Here is a 16,754-nt window from a genome sequence, read left to right as displayed (position 1 = left end):
CATGCATAGTTGTAATTTTATTTTGTGTGTGTAATTATTGGATTGATGATTGTCTTCCCAACAATGAGGAGGCTCTAGGTAGGCAGGGGCTGGGTTGGGTCTTGCTCCCTGTCACATCCGCAGGACCCAGCATGTCACAGGCACTCAGTACATACTTGTTCAACAATGAATGGCTAAATGAATGAGTAAATGGATAGCAGTTTAAAAAAATTCTTCTGGGCAAAGCAATATATTGCTATTTGCATCCTAATTTTTTGAGATTTTGTTGTTGTGTTCCATCTCAAAGGTGGTGAACCTCAGATACAGAGTACAAGCTTGCACCCTTGTCTCCCTTTAAAGTTCTTTCAATTCTACTTATGTCAAATAATACCAGAAAGAGGGACGCAGAGGCTAGAGCACTGTACTCAGAGGCGTGGTCCCAAAAAGCAAAACATAACTTGCCACGAGGAGAGTCACAGAGCCCGGGAACCAGCGCTGGCGAGTGAGCCATGAGAGTGTGTCTGCTCCCCATCAGAGCAGGTGTCAGCGTGAGGGGCAGGAGGGATGACGAATGTCCCTGTCACTGATGAAGCCATCCTAGATGGCCATCCACACAAGGGGGAGAAGTCAAATGCTCTGCTGCTCAACCAGAGGTAGATTTGGAGAGACTTGATTTTATAATCTGGCAAAGGTAAGGTTCTGTGATATCTGATTTTCTGCTGGACAGGTGAGTGTTTGTGCTTTTTATATAAAACTAAAAATGTACCATGAAAATTACTTGTGTTACAACTAAGTCTCTTGGCTTATGCCATGTGTGACTATGTTCATCTGCTGCTTGGATAGGAGTGTTGCTCAGCATTTCTGTGGAGATTCTCAGGTTCCCTAGATGTGACACAGTGTGAGCCAAGAGCAAATCACCCACCCCGTTTGTCACCAAACTCTGGATATGAATTGCTCTCTCTTTCATTCAAGAAGGAAGAGGAAGAGGAAGAGGAAAGAAGCCTAAATGGGACCTAAAGAAAAAATACTATGAAACCAAGGAAGATTTTAAAAAGCATCCTGCATATTGAAAGGTAGATAATTCCTCTGAGGTTAATTTACTGTAGGAACCTGAAGCAAAGAAGAAAAACTTTCATGGCCCTCTCAAGTGGCTGGAAGGAAAGAAAATAGTAGAAATCCTTAGTAAGAAAACAGGCCAAGAGGAAAGAAGGAGATAAAAGAAGGGGGTTTAAATGAGAACAGATAATGGTAAACTGCAACACTTCTTCCTAATGATAATATTTAAAAATTAAAGATATCCCAAGTAAACACTTCATCCAATACTTAATGAGGAAAGTTAATGGCATCCAGTTAAAATAAAAAATAAGATAAAGAGGTCCACTATGGTCACTTAGAAGTTTTAAATGTTGTTCAGAAAGTATGGCTATCATAAAATATAGAAAAATGGTGATTACTAAAAAGGAGGAATAAGAATTCAAATTGACTTACTGTCTACTCAGCAAACTCTAAAAAACAAAATGTAAAAGCTACTGGAATTAATGAGTGTTCAATGAATTGGCTGGTAAAACACATAAATACATATCCATCCATCCCTCCTTCCCTCCATCCAATAGCTTTCTTACATGTCCACAGTGATCAGTTAGAAACTTGGTAGGAGTGAAAACTTCTATAAAATATTGAGAAAAGAACTTAATGAGAAATGTATAAAATGAATATGAAGATAATTGCTTTATCAAAGGTCAGTTAAAGACATTTTGACTACGGGAAGAGATATTCTACATTCCTGGAGGTCAATTATGATAAAGATGCTAATCTTTCCCAAATTTTATGCAATTCTAATAATTCCCAACAGGATTAGCAGAATTCAGCAAAGTGACTTTAAAGTTCATACAGAATAAAAATGGGTAAGAACATCAAAGGAAAAAGAGAATATTAAGAAAGAATTCACCATATCAGGAAATAAACCTTAAGTTATAATAAAGAAAACAGTGTAGGTGGATGAATGGAAATATTCAATATTATAAATATACCCATTATCCCCAAATCAGTCTATATTTATTAGATTTTTTAAAAAATGTCAAATTGATTTCATAGTTAATCTGGAAAGTTAAAGATGCAAATAGTTAAGTAAATGTAGAAAAGGAAAGGGATTTTGCTCCACTAGATTCCAGAATACATGATAGAGCTACAGTAAACAAAGCAGTGTGGCATTTGTGCAGGCATAAGGGAACAGATTAATGGGACACAATAAAAAGCCCCAAAATAGAACCCCACATATTTAGGCATTTAATATATGAGATAGGTAGCATTTCAAATCAGTGGTGAAAGAGAGATTATATAATAAATGGTGTTGGGATTATTAAGGAGTGGAAAAGTAGAAAAACTACCTTACATTCTACACAAAAATCCAGGGCTGAACATTACAAATATCATAAATTAAAGAAAATTCAGAATAATATTTTTATAATGATGCACTATAAAAATGTTTCTTAAAAAAGCCTTAACACACGAAAGCCAAGTAGGAAAAATCTGACATTTTTAATACATATGAATTTAAAACAGAGTCATCATAAAGTTAGCAGAATTATGATAAACTTTGATAAAAATGGTAACATGTAAAATAGATAAGGATGTTATGGACATATATTATTCACTATATAGGGAACTCCTATAAATCAATAAAAAATTTTAATAAATCAGTAGGAAATTTGGCAAAAGGTATAAGTGGATAAAGCCTATTTTATATAGTTATTTAGAATAAAAAGTACATTTCAGTTAAAAAGTTCACTCTATATACCAAATTCTTGAATCATTTGATTTTATTTTCTGTGAAAGCATTCTAATCAAAAAGGCAACAAGGAAGGTAATTAAACAGTGTGAGATGTGACCAAAAAATTTTTAGTTTTGAATATATACTTTGAATGTGTTTATATATACTCAGAAAGCTGGGAGAAAAATACCAATATGTTATCTCTAGACAATATAATTAAGGTCAGTTTAAAATTTTTTTTCATATGGTTCTGTACTTTTAAATTCCTAAATGCACATATATTTCTTATATTATCAGAAATGGATCTCTCTGTGTATATGTAAATAGAAAGATATATATGGAGACAGACAGATATCTAAAGTCTTGGGAAAGAATCAGAGGCTGCTACATAAATCAAGTGTCCTTTGCCCTATAGCATCAGATGGCCAGGAAGGAAAACAAGAAAAAAGTTATTCAGTTAACTAAAGTGCACAGGAGAGAAGAGGAAAGAGCTGTATGCTCTAGCTGTAAGACAAGAACTGTGTTGGAAAAGATGCACGTATACAAATGAAGGAGAGAAGGCATTTGGCATTGTTATTCACCAGCTTATTTGAGGCAATCCAAGGACACACATCTGATCATCGTTAATGGGAACTGCCCTGTGGGATTCAGAGGTCACATTTTGCATGCCAACAGGTTCTCACTGTCCCTGCATTCCAAATGGGAACCGACTCTGGGTGGTGAGCGTGGGTAATGGGGTGGCAACTTCACATCATTTAGGCTGACCTGCCAGGTGTGCTCACCAACCCCCCTAACACATTTAGCTTTCCCACGTTGCCCAGCTTGGAGCACATGCAAAGGAGATACGGGCTCGTTGGAAATCCTCAGTCTTTAGCACACGCTGGTGAATAGCATGATGTCTGAAACTAACATAGAGTAATTTGGAATTCTATTTTAAAATTTCAAGGATTTGGGGGTAATATATATGAACTAAAAAGAAAGAAGCTGCCATTTTCAGGCTAAAGCACAACCCATTTTTTGCCATAATAGTTCTTCCTCAGGGTAAAGAGGTCATGGCACTGACCGTTAACCTTTCTCATGATGCATCAAACTAAGTGACAAGGCCAAAACGGGTCAGAAGTGGGATCCCTTCTTCTGAGGGAGATATTCTATTCCTCCTTAGCATTAAAAACAAAACAAGACAAAACAATCTCCTACTCATTTTAGTAGGGAAGAGATAGATTATTCAATTAATAGTCTTGTGACAATGGGGGAAACATGATCCATATCTCACTCTCAAATAAATTCCAGCTTGTACTGAGTTAAATAATAAAAATGAGACTATAAAAAGTATTAAACAATAGACATGAATATAAAACTGATCTCAGTTTCGGTAAGGCCTGCCTACACATAGATTCAAAGAAAACACATGAAGGAAAAGACTGATGGATGTAAAAATATAAAAATGTAAAACCTCTGTATATCATTTTATATTATATGAATATTAGTAAGTCCAACAAGAAAACCATATAATTATCTCAATAGATGCTGAAAAGGAATTTACTAGGTAGGTACTTCTTTTGACAAGATATATATCCTGAACAAAAGCCAACATAAAACATAACAGTGAAACCATTAGAAACATCCCCATTAAAGTAACAATTAAGACAAAAAACTCCTACTATCACCATTATTTAACATCGTTCTGCAGTATCTACTGGCACAATGAAGGATGAGAATAGATAACATAAAATAGTAGGAAAGACAAAATATCTTCACCTACAAGTTATATGATATCAATCAACTACTAGAAACTACAAGAAAGGCAGTAATGTAGCTGGTTATGAAATTAAAAATCAATATCCCTATGTACAAATAATATGCCATTACAAATCTTTATGAAAGAAATATTCCTTCTATAAAAGTGGTAAGACTTTATATCATAAAGATTAAATTCTCCGTAACATAAAATAAGTGTTCAGTGTGATTTCAATCAATATTAAAACGGAGAGTTCTTAGAATTTGACAAAATGATTCTAATGCTTATCCAGACATATAAACATGTGAGAATAACTAGGAAAAAATTGACAAGAAAGAGCAACTGGAAATCAAAATATATAATAAAGTTTTACTAATTTACACAATGCAATGCTTGGATCAGTAGTAGAGAGATTTAGCAAGAAAAGAGAAGAGAGAATTTGTAAATAGACCCAATTAATATGGCTTTTTGGCAAGTACTAAAGGTTGTCCTTGAAACTGGTAAGGAGAAATCCATGATGTTGAGATAAAAAGATAGCTTTTTCAGAAAAATAACCTGCAACCTCTCAGCTCACTCTTTACCGTATATAATAAGAAATATATTCCAGAGGTAGCAAAGTTTTAAACATAGAGCCTAAAAGCGTATAGGCACTGAAATAACTGATATTGTTGCTTTTTAAACTATTCCAAAATCCATTTCCAATTTTACTCATAAAGGCAATGTGTCAAAATCAAATATTCCTACCACCCCCCACCCACCCAGACTGTCTGGGAGCTGGAGGCAGTTGTGGCCAGTAAGACATCTGCTTAGGGTTTCGAGGGGAAACTTAGGTTTCCCGATACAGATAGCTTCCAGGTCCTCTTCCTCATCCTTTCTCCTGCCTGGAATATAAACCTACTGTCTGTGATCAGTAGGCAAAGGCCTCAGGATGAAAGCTGGCAGAAGGGAAGACGAGAAAGAAGAGCATCTCTTCCAAGAGGTCTCTGAGGATGTTATAGAGCCAGTCTGGACTTACTGATGTAAGAAGCTTTAAGAAACTGTTCGTTAGATTTTCTCATTTATAGCCCAACTGAGATCCAACTGCTTCTAGTGAAGATAATCTTGGAGAGTAAAATATTTTTCTAAACTATCAAGAAACCCCTGATTAATATATAGATCTCAAAAAAATGAAAGTTATAAACAAACAAACATGCATCATATGCACATTTAAAAGACAAACAAAAGAACAGGGAAAATATGAGACACATCTATCAGGCTAATTGCTTAAATACATAGATCTCTTATAAACAAAACGATGCAGAATTCAACAGAAAATTGGGCCCTTTATGACTTAACCTCAGGAATCACTCAGCATCACTCCACCACACTCATACACTCATAAGCTGACCCAGATTCAAGGAGAGGGGATCTAGATGCCTCCTTGACAGTAAGAAGAGCATCAGATAATTTGCAGGGATGTTTTAAAACCACTAGCTGTAGCTACTGAACCTAGCAGTTCCCCTTCTAGGAATTTATCCTGTAGAAGCAAGCAGAGTTGAGCGTAAATGATGTATGTAAAGGATGCTCATTTGAGCACTGTTTATTGTATAACAATGGCTCTCAAATTTTAGCATGCCTCCAAATCACCTGGAGGGCTTGTTAAAACAGATTTCTGGGTGCCACCCACAGAGCTCCCGATTCAGGAGGTCTAGAGAAGGGCTGAAGAATTTATATAGTTTAAATGTTTCTAGGTGATGTAGATTCTGTAGCTCGGAGAAACAGACTTGGAGAACCACTGATTTATAACATTACTACCTCAAATTTTAATATTGTACTTGCTTTCCCATTCCATAAAGAAAATTTGATTCAAATATACCACACTGGCACAGGAAGAAATCCCTGGCCTTGATACTACTTGGTAAACCTATTCTTAGGCACATTTTTGATGGGGAGAAAACTCTTTGAGCAATTGAACCTTAAGTTTTAACCTCAGCCCAGAATTGCTCAGGAAGATTATTGCAAAATTTGAAATAGTAGAATATTACAGAAACTTCGTTACTCTGCTCTTTAACCTCCAAGTATAGGTATATTTATGGCCAACACCAACCCCCATCTCCTTTTCTTAAACACTCCTGGCTCTATAGTCACCACAGAGCCTGTTACGAACTTTACAGGCATAGCAATACTAGAAGATGTAGCAAAAATAGTGGTTTTTCTAGGTTACTAACCATTTCTATACTAGGAAGCCTGAATTTCCCCTGCCAGCATTCTTAAATTGTCTTCCTGCCATGAGTTTGGAGATGTTTCTTGTTTTCTAATGACACTTGACCTTTACTGATGGTGTTATTTGGTTATATTATATCCCCATTAATACACTACAGCAGCGGTCCCCAACTTTTTTGCCATCAGGGACCAGTTTCATGGAAGACAAGTTTTCCACCGACTGAGGGTGGGTGGGTGAGAGGAGCTCAGGTGGTGATGTGAGCGATGGGGAGCAGCTGTAAATACAGATGAAGCTTTGCTCGCCTGTTGCTTGCCTCTTGCTGTGTGGCCCAGTTCCTAACAGGCCACAGACCCATGCCAGTCCACGGCCTGGGGGTTGGGGACCACAGCACTAAAGCAGAGCAGCCTATGGGGAAGAACATCAGGTTAATCCTTCAGAACATTCTAAATTACTTTCCCTGAAGTACTGACATCACAGTCACTTCCTTAATTCAAAACTCTCCCCACTGCTCACTTCATGATTTATAAACTCCTAACTTCTTCCCAATTAACTTTTCCAGACTTAACGACCTCACGCTCCCTACAAGTGATCTACGTTCCAGGTCTTTCAAGGTATCTCAGGTTTCTCCAAATATGTACTATACAGTCCGTCCACCCTCGCATAAGTGCTATTTCCTGTCCCCATGAATTCTGATCCATGCTTGACACGCGGCGCATCACTTTTTCCAGGGTGTCCTGCTCCAATCATGAAGAATGCTTCACTCCTCTGCAATCCCACAGCACTATTTACATTTGTCTTGTATGACAATTATACTTGTGATGTCTCCTGCCTCCCGTAACAGTGTAATCTCCTCGAGGACAGAGATCACGTGCAGCTCAATTGAGGACTGCACACGCATTCAGCACGATGCGTTGTAGGAGCTCAGCATCACGGGAGAATGTAGCAAGGCACATCCCAGACGCAAGCATGTAAAAATGCCCATGTCCTTTCCAAATGAATCACTCAAATTCAAACTCATAATATGAAACCTGAAATAGAAACGTATCGTAGTTCCAACAGCAGGTTTTAAATAATATGCAAATAAAGCAAGTTTTTCTTACTTTGAGCTGTAGTCGTACCCTGGCCAGAAAAAACTTCCAACAATTTTCTCTGGAGTCCACCATGCCCAGACCACGAACTTCATTATGAATTCCAGAAATTATCTTGTCCACATCTTCATCACTGAACAGATCTGGGATTTCTCCTGCCCCCCCAAAGGAATGAGAATTACTGAAGGATCATTTCCATTTCAATTTTAGATATGACTTTTTAATGTTCAAAATGCTTTATAAGTCAAAATTCAGCTTAAATAATGACAGTTTGAAATCAGAAATGCCATTTTTTTTTTGCATTTATAAGACACACAACACATTAAGGACAAGGGACGGTGAACACACCTACTAAACCCGTACATGTAGGAATAACATTTACTTCCGTGGAGGCCTTCTCATCCGTAAGCAGACTAAGAAAGCAATACACCTCAAATTAGTTAGGTTTATAGGTTTCTCCCCAAAGACTCCCCAGCAACCATCTCAAAGACAAATTATCTCTCCTTAAAGTTCACTGAAACTACAGATAATTTGTCATTGGGGAAGATCTTTCAAGGAATGTGTTGGTTTAATCACCTGATGCCAGCAAGTCATTAATCAGCACCAGAAAGCTCTCATCTAGAACCTGGGCATCTGTCAGCAGGAACACGGTGGGCATGTTCTTGGCTCCAGTTCTGATGTACAAATTGGCAAGATCTACCTGTAAGGAAAGGAGGCCATCATTCATGCTTTGCTAAAATGCTGATGTGGCGTTGGGAGTGTGTGTGTGAGCGCTGGGAGGAAATGAGTAACTATCACGCTATAGCAGCGTGGGGTGTCTTTCCTCTGTTTACATATTCTTTCCTCTCAGGGACCCAGGGGTAGGGGAAAGCAGCATGACATCACCTCCTTTTCTGGAATATAATGATGAGTGTCATGTTTGTGGCTTAAGGGAGCATAGGGATGAAAATAGGCTGCTGGTGAAAAACTCCCTTGTAACAGAGTGAACATGAATTCAGTGATGCCTTTGTCAAGCAACTCCGCAAAGGGAAGTCTTCTGTTCATTCCAACGATTGTCTATTGCACTGAAAATGATTTTCCTTTATTTATTTGGTCAGTAATATTAAAAGCAAGTGATTTTTCTAATTTAAAATAGCACTTGCCACAAACTATCAGGACCATTTTGTAAGCACCATTGTGATTAAAAAGCAAAATTTTAAAAATATATGTGAGTTTCTTGAATTTCCTACTCTCACTGGATTTTATTCTCATATTCTTATCTGAGGTGGAAGAAATTCTATTTGTACTTGCAAAGAAAGCATCTCCCCCCCCCCCATCTGTCATATAGGAACGCTAATAGTGGTGAGTATCAGGTTTGGTTAATGCAAAGTAATATATTTGTGTAATCAAGTATTTAATAAAGTATTTTCTGAGCCAGGTTTATATGTTATTAAACCTATACAAATTTATAGGAATTTATTATTAATCATTTGATCCTAAAGACAAAACAGCCAAAGGTAAATAACTGCTCTAAAGAGCCTCCCTCTCCCGCAACAGCCATGGGGAGGCCTTGGCCCAATCTGGAGTCACGGCTGACATGGGTGCACTGTCAGCTTACACCTTATCCACCGGACAAAAGGGTTAGAAGTACAGCCTAGCTCGGTTACTCACCCGAAGTTCTTGGATTCCGTAGCCTTCAGTAAGAGTGACCTGAAAGACCTCCAGGCCGCAGATGTAAGCTGCCAGCCTAGACAAGCTCTGCTTGCCGCTGCCCCCCACTCCAACCAGGAGGGCGCAGCCCCGAGGGCTTCGTAAGATCCGGCTGATGCGACACCTGGTGAAAGAAAGAGCAAGCCCACAGCAGCATGAAATCTAAAGTGCCCTGAGTCTGTGTGTATGTTGTTTATTTTTAAAATAAATATTTAGAGACTAATTTCCAATTTTTATTGGAAACCTTTAGTCCTTGTTCACATGTTTCCCCAAACAGATGCTGCCTGCATCTTTGCCCTGGAACCATTTGCCTAACAAACCTTCCTGTGCTAATAATACTTTGGACTCTCTTATGGCTTATTACTCACCACCAAAATTCAAAAGAGAAAATATATGCAAGGCCTTGTGTCTGAACTTCCAGATTTTTTGATTAACAGGAAAGATCCCAATTCTCCATCAGCATCCAAGTATGAGGACATCCAAGGTGGAATGTCCTTGTGCCAGAAATCTTTGCTGTAGAATCACTTTGGAAAAATTGGATTTGTTTAGACTAACAAATATCTCCATGTGATTTACTTTGTAGATTAAACACTTGCCTCTTAATATGATTTTTACTTTCTTCACACTAAAGCCTTCCTTGTGCCTATACCATTCTAGAATAATTTACTGAAGCCATTCAGTACCATAAAGTTAAATTTCTAGCAAGGCCAACTAATTCCTTGTTTTATAGGATCCAAGAGATTCTGAATGCTTAATCTATTGATGTTACTGCTACATTTTACAGTTATGAATAAATTGGCTCTAACATTAGAAAATATGGGTTCAGTTGAAGAAACAGGTCATAATTGTTATAAATATTAAGAAAACTGGCCGGACGTGGTGGCTCAGGTCTGTAATCCTAGCTCTCTGAGAGGCTGAGGTGGGAAGATTGCTTGAGGTCAGGAGTTTGAGACCAGCCTCAGCAATAGCGAGACCCCCATCTCTACTCAAAAAATAGAAAGAAATTGCCAGGCAACTAAAAATAGAAAAAATTAGTTAGGCGTGGTGGCACATGCCTGTAGTCCCAGCTACTCGGGAGGCTAAGGCAGGAGGATCTCTTAAGCCCAGGAGTTTGAGGTTGCTGTGAGCTAGGCTGATGCCACGGCACTCTAGCATGGGCAACAGAGCAAGACTCTGTCTCAAAATTAAAAAATTAAAAAAAAATTAGGAAAACAACAAAGCAAAATGTAAGCATATAGATACCCAAATGCCAAAAGTTCTATGCCATTGTGTTTGGTGTAGGTTGCTTTTCTGAAATGAACTTAAACTTCAGGCCCTGAGTGAACCACAAAGATGTTTCTTTTCTTTTCCTTTTCTTTTCTTTTTTTAAAGTAGAGATTTCAAAAAACTAATAAAGTTAGAGTCACTTATACTAGGACCAGCCTGTGTGGACATTTCCTGAAAACCTTCAACAAGTGAAAACACACGTTATTTTTACAAGCTCAGTCATCTCATTAAAGTTTACTTCACATAACCACACAACAAAACCACCTTGGGGAAAGCTATAAACGGACTCCGACATGGGACAAACCCCAAGCTATAAAGCAGTGTTTTCATTTCATTTTAATGTATGCTTTGAGGTTTCTGCCTCACAAGATTCTCTAAGTGGCAAAGTCTCTTTCTGCATCACTCAAGGACAGGCTCTTAAATCACCCCTAATGCCGAGTAAACCAGCTTCTAGCTGATAATCCCCGATCAAAGAAGCAGCCTTACCTTTCAGCCACGGAGAATGCCACACTGAGGGATCACATGGCAAACTCTTTCCCTCGGTGTCCGTTGGGGGGAGGTGTTTCACCCGAGCCCCAATGCACACACAGTCAGGGTATTTTAACCCACCCAGGAAACAGTGTCGCTAACAATTCTTCTAACACCACGGTCATGGATTCCAACTAACACTTCCTTTGTCTATTAATCAGAGGAAGCATCACAACTGCAAAGGGATCAATAAAACTATCAATACTTAGTAGGCTTGTAACAAGCGATGACTGGGAGGACTCCAAAATTTCCCCAGGCTCTGGGGCTAAACATTGTAAAGAGTAATTCTTCTAAAAACTGAACTCTCCACATTTTTTCCCTCTATTTAGATTCCTTTTTTTTCCTCCTTTTTGTTTTTAATGATGATTTCTTTGTCTTTCTTTTTAAGAAACCTTTTCCCATTTTCACTGATTGGGAAGGCCCACGAGAGGTGATGGTAGCTCAGACTGGAGAGCAGTACTGGATGCAAAGATCTGATCGACTTTCTACACGGCAGTGGCAACAGCGAGCTGTTTAGACTGTACGACACGCCGTGTCATCCCCACGCTAAAATCCATCTGACGGCTCCTCACTGCACTTAGAATAAAATCAGGACTCCTTACTTTGCTTACAAGGAAACATCCTGCCTAAGGAAGGTCAGTTCCTGACGCTCTATATCTGTCATATTTTTCTCTGTGCTACGGCCACCCTGATCCTCTTTCTGTTTCTCAAACATTCCTGCCACGTGAAATCTGCCCTCTGCGTGGAATGTGCTTTCTCCATATCTTTCCATACCTAGTTCTTGCTTATCATTTAGGTCTCACTTTAAATGTCACCTCTTCACACAGATGCCCAGTCCCTCCTTGGAATCCACATAATTTATTTCTCAGAATCAACCTATTTTATCCTCAGCATGACACATCACCTTCTGACATTTTTCTTGCTTATTGGCTTGGTTATCTGTTCATATCCTTATAACGTCCGCATCACTAACACATAAGGTTGATTAGAGAAGGGACTGGACTATGTCGTTTGCTTCTATATCCCAGCACCCAGAACAATGTCCCGCTGGAGGTGGGCTCTAGATACTTGCATGGTCTGTGCACTGAACAAGGTACCCAGTCAAGGGGGAGAGGCTTGTCAGCCAAGCTCTGCCCGAGGACAGGTACTTTTTTCTAATGTACTTTTTTCTAATTTTCTTCCTCCCCCTTTCTTCTAATTTACCCAAAGGTACCAAAAAGACTGGCAATGTTCTTATCTGGCACTCGGTAGATACTCAACAAAACCAGCTTAATCACTGAAAATCAGTTTGATTCCTGTCTCTGCCACTTACAAACTATGTGATTTAGAATAAGTCATTTATATTCCTCTTTCTTAATATTTAAGTGAAATAATGGATCTGATGGTACTTCGGAAAGTAGTATGCCTATGTAAGACATTATTAAATTGTGATGTAAGTAATAGCAACCCTTTTATCTTTTTATATTATATGACAATGTATAAGACTGGGAGAGTTCAGAGTGCTCTGTATGATCTACTGAAAAATAATAATTGTGGATACCAGTCATTCTTAGTTTGGTGAAAAAGCATCACGACTGGTCAACTCACACATGTTGCATGGCATCTTCAAACAACACCAGGTGCATGGTAGCATTTAGTTCATTGTAGTTGTCTAAGGTTTCTGTAAGAATCGTCTTCAGCACTTCCCAGTCCTTCACTGGCATGTAACATGGGTCCTCCCTGCCACTAGCAAAGTGGCAGTAAATCAGGGGCTGTTGAAGCAGCACGTGACTGTCTACACCCTGCAGGAGGAGAAAGAGAAAAACACGGTGTATCAACCAGCCAGAAAGCTTCATCCGGGGGCAGAGTGGCCTATTAAAAGCTTGTAGATTGAACTGTGAGTAGGTAGGTGGAATGTTCCTAACCACAGACCAAGCCCTTGTACGCCTCACTCACTCCCTTACCTAACTTCGGCCCCAGCGACCTCTGACATTCATACACTTACTTCAAAATATTTATAAGCAGTTTCCAATATTTTTTTCTGAAACAAATCACAATCTTCTGTGTCTATCAGTTTGTCTCCGTAAACACGGGAAGATTCATGAAGCCACAGGCGTATTAAATCATTTGGACCTTTTAAACATTCAGGAGAAGCAAATAAAATTCCCTACAAGGCAAGAATTCATTCAGAAGCTGATGACATTCCAAATAAGTTTTTCTTAAACATTTTTATAACTATAATCTGAATTTAGCGAATTAAGCTAAAAGAAATATAAACGGTAATGTGTGTGAGCATGCATGTATAAAAAGAAGTTTACCCTCTGATAAGCAGCATCTTAAAATTTTAATTTCATTATATCCATTTTTAGGAATGCATCTAAAACCATATTTCAAGAGCCAGCCCAGGAGCTAAAATAGCCCAACTGAGTCCTTGTGCCTGAGTTACTGAGTCCCTCCACTAGACTAAGTTTAACAAAACTAAAGTACAAACAGCTAACATGAAAGCCACAAAATCATAACCTTTTACTCTAAAATCCATTGAGATCCATCAGTCTAACTCCTTCACTTCACAGATGAAGAATATGAGACTAAAAGTAAATTGCCCAAATTTGCAGTCTGTGGGTAGATCCTGGTCTAGCGTCAAAACACCATGACTCCCGTGCCCACTCAACCCTGCCTTCCTGGATTCATACACAACCGCTCCTCATGGAGAGAGTCAGCCTATCCTGGAATCAAAGGAGAACAGCAAGGGAGCTGTGGAGAATTAATCTGCAAAAAAAGAATTACTTGGTGGAATCAGGTGCCACTGACACGCTGGGTACAAAAGGTGAGCAAAAGGTAGTTCCTGTGCCCCATTTCACCTATGGCCTCTCTCCATTTTTCTTTTAAACAACACTTTATTAAGCATAGTCTTTCTGGCAGGTACAATATAGGCATAAAAAGAAATGGTCCATGCTCTTAAGAAGCTATCGACTAATGCTGTGTTATGGTTTTGGGGTAGTTGTGGAGTGATTTTGAAAAGAGGGTTACAAAAAATGTAAAGAAATTCTATGAAGTTTTCATACTTAACCATACACTATCTCTCTCACAAAAGAACTTTCAATCATAAATAACTTTCTATCTACTTTTACTGGACAGGGTAGACTGTATTAGTTGAATTTTTTAAAAATTCCAGACTTTCAATTCCTTCTTTAATATTTCCTTTCTAAATCAAATATATAAATGCTACCCTTTTACCAGGTAAGCAAGGTAATTTTTAATGTCAGATTAAAATGATCTAGCAATTTAAAAAATTATAATTTATATTAAAATATGTATTAAAATCACACATAAATGTTTTATGCAAGAACATGACCAATTATCCCTATTATTTTGCACTCAAATAAAATAAGCACTCACTGACTCAATCACTCACTCAATCTATTGAGAGAGTCCAGACTTCTACCTTTGCTTCCATTGCTAGGTTACTGTGTGCCATGATCTGAATGGCCCCCGCAATGTAAGTGCTGAAACTTAAATCACCAGTGTAATAGTGTTAAGAGATGGGGCCTTTAGAAGGTGATTAAGTCATGAGGGTGGTGTGACCCTATAAAAGATGTGCTAGTCATTTGCCCCTTTTAGCTTCTGTCCCTTTGCCATGGGAGGATGCAGCACTCAAGGCGCCATCTTGGAAGCAGAGACCAGACCCTCACCAGACACCAAACCTGCCTCCACAACTGTGACAAATAAATTTCCATTATTAATGAATTACCTAGTCTTAGGTATTTTGTTATATTATAGCAGCACAAATGGAGGAAGACACTATATGACCTGAGGAGAACCACTATTCTTATTGATAAAATGGAAATAATAAACCTCACAGAGAAGTTTATGAGTACAAAATGAAAGAAGGCATACAAAAGTATGTAAGTTAAGTTCTATAAATGAACACCATTAATAGTACTATAATTATTCCTCTACTCAAGAGGGATAACGCAGAGCAGTCAAGGTACCTGGAAGATGTTGGTTAGGTCTCTCAGATTAAAGACGTAGTGGAATTTAATAGCAGTGGGTAAAAAGCTACGCGTCATCATCTCGTGGAATGCTATTGTTGCCTGGATCAGAGTGGGGCCACTCCTGAGGACTGATGGACCACATGCTTGCTGCTGGAAGTGGAAACTAAAGATTTGGCCATAGATGGTGTTTAGTGCATCCAGGGACGGGAAGTTGAATGCAAACACTGTGAAATGTCTCTGAAAAGAAAAACAAATACAAGAACATAAAATAGGGATTATAACTGTACCATAAAATTGTAAAAAACAGCCTGATTTTTTCACTCTTCCCTGTATCTGGGCCCACTCCCACGTAACATGTTAGTGCTTTCCACCTGATTCTGGGCTTCACCATGTGACTTGCTTGAGCCAACAGAGTGAGGGGGAAGTGACAATGTCCTAGTTAGGTTGGAGGCTTGTGTGTTGGCACTTGCTCTGTTAAACCTTTGACTCTGTCATGAACTCTACAAGTTGCTGAAGGATAAGATACACATTAAACAGAGTCCCACAGTCCCTATCACTCAGCCAAAGCCACGCTAGGTTAGTCCAGCCCCAGACATTCACAAACAAGCCCAGCCAAGATCAGCAGCCACCTAGCTCACTCCCAGCTGACTCCAGATAAGCAACCACCATATGCTGTTTTTGTATGTTGGTGGTATCTGTTGTTGTTATTATTAAAAAACTTATATGCACACACAAAACCCTACACACAAATGTTTACAGCAGCTTCACTCTTAATTGCCAAAACTTGTATGCAACCAAGGTGTACTTCAATAGGTGAGTGGATAAATAAACTGTGGTACATTTGTACAATGACTATTATTTAGTGATAAAAAGAAATGAGCTATTAACCCACAAAAAAAAAAAAACAGGGAGGAACCTTAAATAGATATTACTAAGTTAAAAATACCAATCTGAAAAGGTTATACATATATGATCCCAACTGTGACATTCTGAAAAAGGCAATTATGAAGACAGTAAAAAGATCAGTACATTATCCAGAATAATAGATAACTCCTACAACTTAACAACAAGAAAACCCAATTAAAAAATGGGCAAAAGGGCTGGGTGTGGTGGCTCACACCTGTAATCCCAGGACTTTGGGAGGCTGAGGCAGGAGGATTGTTGGAGGCCAGGAGTTTGAGATAAGCCTGAGCAACAAAGTGAGACTCCATCTCTATAAAAAATAAGAAAAATTATCCAGGAATAATGGTGTACGTCTGCAATCCTAGCTACTCAGGAGGGTGAGGCAGGAAGATTATTTGAGCCCAGGAGTTTAAGGCTACAGTGAGCTATGATCACACCACTGCAGTCCAGACTGGGCAACAGATCAAGACCCTGTCTCAACAACAACAACAAAAACAAACAAAATGGGCAAAAGACTTGAACAGACATTTCTCTAAAGAAGACATAAAAATGGCCAATAAGCACATAAAAAGATGCTCAACATCACTAATCATTAGGGAGATGCAAATGAAAACTA

At 38.6% G+C, this 16,754-nt stretch overlaps 1 protein-coding gene across 1 annotated transcript in view; it reads right to left on the bottom strand.

Annotated features, from left to right (window-relative positions):
- The window catches only part of DNAH11 (dynein axonemal heavy chain 11), a 301,905-nt gene that overhangs the window by 117,709 nt on the left and 167,442 nt on the right, over window positions 1-16,754 (bottom strand). The window contains exons 50-55 of the mRNA XM_045564154.1: window positions 15,233-15,472; window positions 13,246-13,407; window positions 12,849-13,042; window positions 9,429-9,591; window positions 8,355-8,478; window positions 7,791-7,933 (exon numbers count right to left, since the gene is read on the bottom strand). Of these exons, the coding sequence (XP_045420110.1) occupies window positions 7,791-7,933; window positions 8,355-8,478; window positions 9,429-9,591; window positions 12,849-13,042; window positions 13,246-13,407; window positions 15,233-15,472 (1,026 nt within the window). The remainder of the gene's footprint in view (window positions 1-7,790; window positions 7,934-8,354; window positions 8,479-9,428; window positions 9,592-12,848; window positions 13,043-13,245; window positions 13,408-15,232; window positions 15,473-16,754) is intronic.

Source organism: Lemur catta, chromosome 11 (genome assembly GCF_020740605.2).
Source record: "Lemur catta isolate mLemCat1 chromosome 11, mLemCat1.pri, whole genome shotgun sequence".
NCBI classification, from domain to species: Eukaryota; Metazoa; Chordata; class Mammalia; order Primates; family Lemuridae; genus Lemur; species Lemur catta.
This window is presented reverse-complemented; position numbering and strand designations above follow the sequence as displayed.